General features: G+C 54.3%; 2 protein-coding genes across 2 annotated transcripts, besides 1 other annotated feature; both read left to right on the forward strand.

The window, feature by feature from the left end:
* Positions 1-776: 776 nt before the first annotated feature.
* Positions 777-4,088, forward strand: LPMP_331790 (transcription activator, putative; the record flags this gene model as incomplete). The annotated part of the gene is made up of 1 exon (XM_010703969.1): positions 777-4,088. The coding sequence occupies one exon, from the start codon at positions 777-779 to the stop codon at positions 4,086-4,088; it is 3,312 nt and encodes a 1,103-aa protein (XP_010702271.1).
* A 3,250-nt stretch (positions 4,089-7,338) lies between these two features.
* LPMP_331800 (protein kinase, putative) lies at positions 7,339-9,273 on the forward strand (the record flags this gene model as incomplete). The annotated part of the gene is made up of 1 exon (XM_010703970.1): positions 7,339-9,273. The coding sequence occupies one exon, from the start codon at positions 7,339-7,341 to the stop codon at positions 9,271-9,273; it is 1,935 nt and encodes a 644-aa protein (XP_010702272.1).
* Positions 9,274-9,588: 315 nt separating this feature from the next.
* Positions 9,589-9,942: part of a repeat region that runs on past the window's edge.

A 9,942-nucleotide genomic window follows, 5' to 3' on the forward strand; every position in this document is an offset into this window, starting at 1 on the left:
AGCGTGTGCCTTTCTTATTCTGCTGATAGGGAGAGAAAGGGTGCACTAGCGTGTGAGGATGGGCATGCATGTGTGTGTGTGGCCTTTGCTGTCGTAGAGACGGCGAAGGAAGAAAAAATGGGAACACAGCGCATGTGCAGGTATTGGCTCACAACAGAGCAAAAGGGAAATTGGAACAGGGGTGTATTCTAAGATGGAAAGGCGCATATGTGGTGTGCCCTGGATGACATCTGTTTTTTGCCCCTTTATGATCTTAGCAGGTGATGATAATATTTTTGGCACTGTCCCTCATGAGGAAAGTGCATGGAGTCGGGTTGTGTGGCTACTTTACATGCTATTCTATTTCTCTGCATCCGCCCACGTGGTCGCTTGCCACTGCTGCTTCTCTTTCATGTACCTGCCTACCGTTTGGTGTGTTTGCCTCTGTGTGCGTGTTTTGGGCTAGTTCTACGAAATTCTCAGCGCTAGCGCTGTGTCCAAGCGGAAGACGCTACCATCAGACGGGTAGTGGATCAACAAGGGCACCCTGCCCACACAGGCAGTATTGAACAGCGTTTCCTACGCAGCGCAGTCATTCACACACAAAAGCACGCACGCTTCTGCAAACGGGCCTTTTTTTGAGAGTCCCCCTTTTTCGCTTCATACAGTGAGACCCACGTTAAGCACGTTAACCCCAATCACCTGCGTATCCTATAGCAGCAGCGACGGTCTTCTCCACATGTGCTTGTTGCCAGCACAGTTTTCCTTTCAATCACCTCCAACCTTCCCGCAACAAGATGGCGGCGACGATTGCACGCAGGGCCCGTAGACGGCAGGACCTGAATAACACGCCGGCGTTCGAGCGAGACATGAACGATATGGCAGCGCACGACCTATACGAACAACTTCTCCTCAGTAGCATTCGCAACGGCAGCGACCCGAATGCAAGGGCGGTGACCGAGGTGTACGAGGGCTACGTGGAGCCGAACTACGACCCAGTGAAAGGGGCGAGCGTTGCTGCTAGCCATAGGCAAGTCATTCAGGAGATCTTTAAAGAGCGCGAGGTTATCATCCGCACGCTGCGCTCATCAGAGGAGCACCGTGAGCTCTCTGCCTTTGACCGGCTCCTGCGAGAGACGGAGTTCTACACGGGCGTTCGGGAGTGGAAGGGGGCATCGGCGCGCGGCCAGCGCAGCCGACTGTACCGTCACACTAGCCGCGACAACGAGGAGGATTCGACCGGGTTCGACATGATGCATCTGACGGATACGCCATCCTACATCCGCGGTAAACTGCGACCTTATCAGATCGAGGGTGTTAACTGGCTGCTCGGCCTCTTTTCGCGCGGCGTGAATGGGATTTTGGCGGATGAGATGGGCCTAGGCAAGACCTTCCAGACCATTGCCACCATCGCGTACCTCAAGTTCACGGTAGGTATGCCGGGTCCGCACCTGGTCGTGTGTCCAAAGTCTGTGATGGGGAACTGGTACCGCGAGTTCAAGCACTGGTGCCCCGGGCTTTCGGTGTACAAGTTTCATGTCTCTAGCGATCTTCGGCCAAGCATCATCAAGGCACACTTGCACCCTACCGATCGCATCAAGTATGACGTTATTGTGACAACTTTCGAGATGGTGCTGGACGAGCTCAACTTGTTTAAGCGCATTGCATGGCAGTACTTGATCGTCGATGAGGCCCACAAGCTGAAGAATGAGGAGGGCCGCGCCCACACTGCGCTCGACTCGCTGCAGACGTCACACCGACTCATTATCACCGGTACACCTCTGCAAAACAACCTCAAGGAGCTATGGGCGCTGCTACACTTCTTGGCACCACGCCTGTTCAACGACTCTGAATCCTTCGATGCCTGGTTCGACACCACGTCGGGCCAGCAGGATACCAACGTCATGTCAAACCTGCACAAGATCCTCGCTCCCCTCATGATCCGTCGGCTCAAGGCTGATGTGAGCACTGGCATCCCCGCGAAGAAAGAGATTTACGTTTCGTGCCAGCTCTCCAAGAAACAGAGGGAGTGGTACATGAATGTCCTCGCGAAAGACGCTGAGGTACTGAACAAGGCCGGCGGCAGCGTTGCTTCTCTGACAAATGTCATGATGGGACTGCGAAAGGTGATCAACCACCCGTACCTCATGGAGGGCGGTGAGGAGGGGCCCCCATTCGTCACAGATGAAAAGTTGGTGCGAACCAGCGGCAAGATGATCATTCTGGACAAGCTGCTGCACCGCTTGAGGGCTGATGTGCAGGGCAAGCACAAGGTGCTCATCTTCTCCCAGTTCACCTCGATGCTTAACATTTTGGAGGATTACTGCAACATGCGCGGCTTCATGTACTGTCGCATTGATGGCAACACCAGCGGCTACGAGAGAGATTCCCAGATGGCATCTTTCAATTCCCCCACGAGTGATTACTTCATTTTTCTGCTATCCACCCGCGCTGGCGGTCTCGGCATCAACCTGCAGGCTGCGAATCACGTCATTCTGTACGACTCCGACTGGAACCCGCAGATGGACCTGCAAGCGCAAGATCGTGCGCATCGGATCGGCCAAAAACGTAGTGTGCGCGTGTACCGCTTCGTCACGGACGGTACGCTGGAAGAGAAGATGTACCGCCGTGCTCTGAAGAAGCTCTACCTGGATGCTGTAGTGGTGCAGCAGGGCCGACTGCAGTCAAAGGCGACGAATCAGGCGTCCAAAGAGGAGCTGCTGTCCATGATCAAGTTCGGCGCCGAGGAGATCTTTAAAACACGCCACGAGGACATCACGGAGGCCGATATTGATCGCCTGCTCGACGACGGCGAGACGATCTCGAACCAGCTGACGAACGAAGCCAAGCAGCAGGTGCAAATGTCCCTCGCCAGCTTTCAGCTTGGCGCGGAGGAGGCGAACATTTACGACTTTGAGGGCGTGAGCTACAAGACCGGCGCAGAGTCGCGCATTTTGCACGTGAAGCTGAACTCCCCGGTAAGCCAGGCGGAGTTGCAGGCGCAGTGCTCGCAATACGGGGAGGTGATCAAGGCTGTTCTGCACCCCAACCTAAAAGAAGCGCTGGTTTATTTTCGCTCAACCCGTGGCGCCATGGAGGCAAAGGCGAAGTTGCCCTACGAATCGTCCTTCGCTAGCCGAGACTCGCAGACAGTGGTGTCGAATGACATGATTGCGCAGTGCATTGGGGCGGGAGAGAAGCTGGGCCGCGGCCACCGCGTGCGTGAGCCGGTGCAGTTCTTCTCCGAGGCGGATGTGGAGTCGATGCAGAAGAAGGCGACCAAGGCACCGCCACTGAAACTACCTAGGCTCCCCAAGTTTCACCCCTACCAGTTGTACAACGCGAAGAGGCTGACGGAGTTGCACAACACGGAGGTGGCGCTGATGGTTCGAAATTGGAAACGCAAATATGGAGAGAAAAGTGACGTGCAGAAGGGCAAGGCGAACAACGAGGAGGGGGGTGTCGACGGGGCAGACGACAAGGCCGAGGACGAGGACGAGCTCCTGACCGAGGTGGAGCAAGAGGAGCGAGAGCGGCTGTTGACGGAGGGCTTCCCGACTTGGACCTTCTACGAGTACCGCTCGGTAGTGTCAGCCCTTACCAGCGGAAAGATGGACTCCACCGACTACACTGCCATCGCTGCCGTAGTGGGTGGAACCAAGACGGTGGGCGAGGTGCGTGACTACGTGGTGGCACTGCTGGAGCGTGGTGAGCAGTGCATCAAGAAATTTGCCTTCGTGGAAGAGCGCATCAAAAAAGCGAAAATGAGGCGCGAGGCGCGAGAGAACGTCTTCAAGGCTGCCAAGTGGAAGGTGGAGACGTGCGAGCACCCAGAAAAGGAGCTCACCTTCAAGACACGCGGCAACGTAGCACTCGACCGAGAGATCTTTCTTATGGCCTACGAGGCTGGGTTCAAGGGGGACAACAAGAGCGAGCTGGTACGTGGTCGCCCCCAGCACATTTTCAATGTCTGGTACCAGTCCCGCCCTGATGACTTCTTTAGGAAGCGTTTGCACACGTTGATGAAGTCGGTACAACGAGAGTGGGAGAAGCCGGCGGACGATAACGGTACCATTCCAAGTAAGAGTCGCCGTCGCCTGGAAATTTGAGCACATTGCTTCCTTTTCTTCATTGCGTTCCGTTGCATCGCTGACGATAGGCGAGGCTTGGACACCAGCCTTCGGTTGTGTCGATGGCATCTGATGACACGTATCGAGGCTTGACTGCATTCACAGTAACATGTCCTTCTCTGTCCTTTTTCATTCTTCCCTCCTTTCCTCAGCTGGTGCTCTACACGGCGTAATAGTTGTCATGTAATGAGGCAGAGAGAGAGAGAGAGACTAGGGAGGGTCCCCGAATGACAGTGTTTATCATCCGCGTGCGTATGTACACGCGTGAGGCAATAAGAGGAAGAGCGTAGATGCGCTGTGCACTTCACCCGCGCTGTTTTGTTTATTTTTTTTCTCTATGACGTAACGAAGTCCACCTTATCTGCTTCCTCTCTCGCTTTACGCAGCTGCAGCTGACTACATACTACGGCATAGGCGCACCCGAGAAGGATGAATAATGCTGCACCCCGCTTCTCTTTTCCTCCTCTCCCTCGCTGGTGAGAGATCGGCTTTCCGCCCCCATAGAGAGAGAGAGAGAGAAAGCGCTGGTGTGGTCGGGGGTGGTGTGCAGATGGCTGGTTTGCCATTTTTCAGTGTTGGGAGGGGTTACCCATAGATGCTTACTTTCTTCCTTTCTCCTCTCCAGCTTGTTTCTCCCACACGTCACTCACGAAGTTGGATGTCCGCTCTTCCGACGCCTCCGCACTGCGAAAGAGTTTTGCCTCTTCTGTAAGGAATCTCTGCTATTCTTGTCTGGTGACTTCCGACCGAGGCGCGCGGGCGTATGGGCGTGGCAGCTCTCTTTCCTCTTGCTTATGTTGGGGAAGATGTCAACTGACTTTAGTATATCGCCTGTGAGTTCAAGCCAGTCCCACTCGGCCAGCCCTCATCATGTCAGCCACCGAGCGAGGCGTGATGGACAAGGAAGCGGGTGGGCTCTGCACCTTCGCAGAAGTCATAGAACACATGAACTGCACTTCTGTGCGAGGGGAATACAGAAGTGCAGTTTCCCTTCTATTTGGCGACGTCCAGGGTACTTGCAACATTGCCCACAACAGGTTAGAAAATGGGGATGGAGCCCTTCAAGTCAGTATTTATCTTCTCTGCCCCTCCTCTCTTTCATCTCATATTAGTGGGAACAGGGAATGCTCACACCGTTGCACTTTCTTTCGTTGTTGTGCTGGTGTTTGTCGTCTTTTCACGACTCAGCCCCCGCGTGCCACGCCATGAAAGGGGTTTCTGTCAAACAGCTGTGCAGAGGGAAAGCAAACATTCTTGAACGAAATGGAGAGTGCCTCAGCACAAAGCGGAAAGAACAGCGCTCTCGCGATTGTGCCCACGGACAAGGGCAATATCATCGCCTCGACGCTCTCAGCACGTAGCGGAACAGCTGAGATATACCCCTCTTGCGATGGTATGTTTGTTAGGCGCAAGCAACGGCTGCCTCTTCTCATTAGTCCCACCGTGCAACTCCTCTTCTGTGTTGATCCCCCTTTACCTTTGTAATCATGCGTCTTGGGTGCATTCGTGGTGCTCGCCCATCGCATTTTTGCTCTCGATCTTCTCTGTGTATTTTTCCCTCTCTTTCGTCTTTCGTGCTTCTCACCGCTTGCTTTCCCTTGTTCTCACGCCGCGCCTCATACTCGCCGTCTGGGGTGGTGCCCACCTATGCACCCGCCAACGCGGCGTTTTGCTTCACACTCCTGTCATGCTCCCTGGCCATACGCCCCCACACACCAGCCTACGCTTAATCTAAACGAATTCCCTCCTGCAGCTTTGCGGAAGGAACGGGCGATCAAGCCAAGAAACCAGATATACACACGCAGCTGACGCCCCCTCCCCCCCAAAAGAAGAAAAATCAAGAGAGAGTCGTCATAGTGGCTCATCTTCACTTTTTCTCGTTGCTGTTTTAGCCTCAGCTGCTGTGTTTGCGATACTGCATTGCTGTCTGTTTGATCCTAGCCTTAGTCTCGATCCTTGCAGTGCTGCACAGGCCCATCTCTCCCTCTCTCTTCATCTGGTTCAACGCTTCCGTCGCTCTGATTTTTCTTTTTTTCGTTTGCTGCGTCCTCTTTCGCTTGGCGTCTGCACCGCTTCATCGCACACGTCTATCCTTCGCGTTCTCGCCCCCCCCCCCCTCCCTCTTCTCTTTCACTTCGTTACGTAAGCTGCGGACTCGCTTTTTTTTTTTATGTGCGTCGTTTTGCCCCCTCGGGTGTTTCTGTGTGTGCGTTGACGTGATTGCTGTACTCTTCATTCCTTCCCCTCTCTGTCTGCTCGCTGGGAGTTGCATTTTCTTTTGCTTGCTGCTGTGCTGGATTGACCTGTGTGTACGTGTGTGTGTGTGTGTGTGTGTGTGTGTGTGTGTGTGCGTAAGTCTTGCTCGTCTCGCTTCGCTAGAGGGGGGATCCAATCACGGAAGGATTCTTGAGCAGCCCCCCCCCCCTCCCTCCCTTTTCGCCTGCTTGCTTCATTTATCTGTCGCATACAAGGAGGGTGAGGGAGTGGGCAACAGGTGCGGATTGGGCATGCCTAGCCAAGAAGGAAAGAAGGGAAGACGAGTACCACTTCCGCCCCTGCCACAAAGGCCGAAAAAAAAGAAAAACGCACACAAACACATAAACGCGTGTTGGAATTTCTAATCTTACCTCTTTCCGCATGCAGGTGTGAGTCTATGGAGGTCTACATGTACTTCAGCACACTGTAGAACGTATAACTGATTTCACGCTTGTTGAGTCTTATTATCTCTTTCTCCTGCTTCCACGTTTCGTACGCGTTTTTCTGACGTCCTTTTCTCGAAGAAGCTGACTTTCCTTACCTCTTCTTTTTTTTTTCGTTTGCATCTTCGTTGGACTTTCCAGCAGGCACTTAGCGCACATTGTGTTGTGTCGACTCTACCGTCTTATACACCAAGCCAAGGAGGTTTACTCAAGCTGAGTTTGGACTTACGACGTTTTCTGTTCAGACGTGCTGTTCCTAACGCCTTGTAGGGGGCACCGAATTTGTGTCGTGCGCTAATCTGGCCTGTGTGTGTGCGTAATCGAGGACCCTCTCACCCTATTCAGCAGCCATCCCACCGTGCACACGAGGTGACATCTGTTTCATCTCTTTTTTTTCTGCGGAGCTGTGGACGTTTGCGTCTTCTCGTTCGGACTGTACACTTCTTCGTGCACTGACCGGTGTATCTGACCCTTGCTTGTTGCTGTGACGCATTTCGTTCATTTTTTTGTTAGGTGTATAGGTGCCAGCCATGTCCAAGGAGGTATCCAAGGCTCCCATGGAGGATGAAGGGGCGGAAATGAAGGATGGTGGCAAGGCGTTGAAGGCTGCACAGAAGAAGCTGATCGGCGGCCACATCGAGCTCGGTCACGTGCTTGGTGTTGGCGGTTTTGGCAAGGTCTACAACGCGTACGATGTAAAAAAGAAGGTACATGTAGCGGTAAAGATGATTGACAAGGCGCTGGTGCGCAGCAGCGGCATTCAGTCTTACGTGGAGCGCGAGATTGAAATGATGCGGAAGATGAAGAACCAACACGTGGTACGCCTTCTGGAGGCTATCGAGACATCCAAGGCGTACAACCTTGTCATGGAATTGGCCCCGAATGGGGAACTTTTCGACAAAATTGTGGACTCGCAACGCTTCGACGAAGAAACGGCGCGCAACTACTTCCAGCAGCTCATCTGCGCGGTGCACTACTGCCACCAGATGAACATTGTCCACCGTGACCTGAAGGCGGAGAACTTGTTGCTCGGTGAGAACAATGTGCTGAAGGTGTGTGACTTTGGACTCTCCCGTTACACAAAGGACGGTCGTTTTAACGACCACGAGGTGCTCTTCACCTCTCTGGCAGGCAGCATTGATTACCAGGCACCCGAGGTTCTCAAAGAGCGGGGGTACGAGGGAGCCTCGTGTGACATGTGGAGCTGTGGCTGTGTCTTGTTCTTCATGCTCTGCGGCTACCTCCCCTTCACCGACCGCTCAGACGGGCTGACACGCAAGCGCATTTTGAGTTGCCAATACAACAAGACGAGCCGCTACCTCCCGGAACAGGCCGCCGATCTCATCGCTCATCTGCTAGTTTCCCTCCCCTCTGCACGCTACACGACCTCGGATGTGATTCAGCACCCGTGGTTCCGTGTCAACCTCGATCCTAGCATGTTCCCTAACGAAAAAGCGGAACCAACACCGATGAGCCCGCTTAGCAACGGCGACTTCATTCAGCGCTCCATCACCCCTAAGGTGGGTACCGGCAGCTTTGGTGCGGCTCCGTCACCCACCACCAGCAAGGCGGAGGAGATGCATCAGGCATTCCAGAGCTGCAACGTCACCGGCGACGGATTCCTCAACAAGGAGGAGGTGCGCGACGCCCTCATAAAGCTCAACGGCTGTAATCAGGTGACCGAGCAGGAGGTGAAGGACTTCATGAGCAATTTCCAGGTGGATCGGGAGGGTCGCATTACGGAGGAAGAATTCGTGATGGGATGGACAAGGCACCAGAACGACCTCGGCTCAAAGTATGATCTCTCCAAGATGGCACACCTGTTCCACTACGACTTAGAAAAGGAGTTCCTGCAAGTAGTACGCGAGGCATTTGATATGATCGACGCTGAGCACTCGGGCATCATCACCAAGGAGAAGCTTAAGAGCCTCGGCTTGGGCCTGACCGACAAGGATGCTGAGTCGGTATTCTCCTCGATGGACACGGAACACAAAGGTCTGTCCTCCCTCACCTTTGAAGGCTTTGTGGGGCTGTGCTTGAAGTACGACTTCTTCAAGAACCACCCACTCGCCATTCGCTTACGCCGCCTAAACGCCTTCTTCGAGGCCACAGAGCACGCTGCCTTCCGCGCCTCGCTGAACACCGGGTACACGGTTGCCGGCCAGCGCGAGGTGATCAAGGCGCTCCTTCTCAGCAAGCAGGAGACTCTTTCGACCGCCTTCGAGGAGAGTGATGTGAACGGCTTTCTCTACGGGACCTACACCCAAGACTCCAAGAAGGTACTGGAGATTGGCGTGCGCCTTCTCCCCGCAGCAGCCGGCTATACCAAGGTAATTGTGTATCGTATTGGCGGCAAGACAACTGAGTTTCATAAGTGGTTCCTCGACCTTCGACGACTGATGAAGGATGAACTGCTACGCTGCGAGGAGGACACGGCGGTGAAGGGCGATCCGGAGTTGATGTAGTGCGATTTCTCGTTTTCCTTCTTTCTATAGGCTTTACTATTATTTCATATTTTGTCTGTCTTTCTGCGTCTCCTCTCACATGAAACCCCGTTGCCCCCCACCCCACCCCCCAACAGCAAAGCTGTGATCCCTCTCCCTGTGTGGGCGTATATGGGCACAACTGGTTTTTGTCTCGCACGCTCTCTTTCACTGCCTTCTGTTTGCTCTGTTGTTGCTGATGTTGTTTGCAAGCACTCAAGGACTGTGACGCCACGTCGTTTTACTTGATGTGTGTTTCGTTCTATTTTTCCTTGTGCCTTTGTGTACTGGTTCACGCCAGATGATAGGCGACATTTCCGCGTGCGATGGTCAGGCCCCAGTACCCCCACTGTATGAGGAAGCCAAGCAGCACCCCTGTCCCCTGCCAACACCAAACCACTCGTGGTGCCGGCAGGGCCAGGTACCACCGATGCGGGGATGTCAGAGCGATGTGTGGCTGCTGATGTTGGCAGTAAGGGCCTGGGTAGCGCTGCGTCGGAGCGACCTGCTGCAGTGAGCACGCTTGTGCCACCCATATGCTGGACGACGTGCCAGCGTGGCTCAAGCGCATCGCCCCCGACCCCTCGCTGCCCACTGGTGTGAGGAGCCTACGCCGCCCCGCGAGATGCGCCAGGCGGCGGCCGGTATATA

The sequence above is a fragment of the Leishmania panamensis genome (assembly GCF_000755165.1).
Source record: "Leishmania panamensis strain MHOM/PA/94/PSC-1 chromosome 33 sequence".
Taxonomy (NCBI): domain Eukaryota; phylum Euglenozoa; class Kinetoplastea; order Trypanosomatida; family Trypanosomatidae; genus Leishmania; species Leishmania panamensis.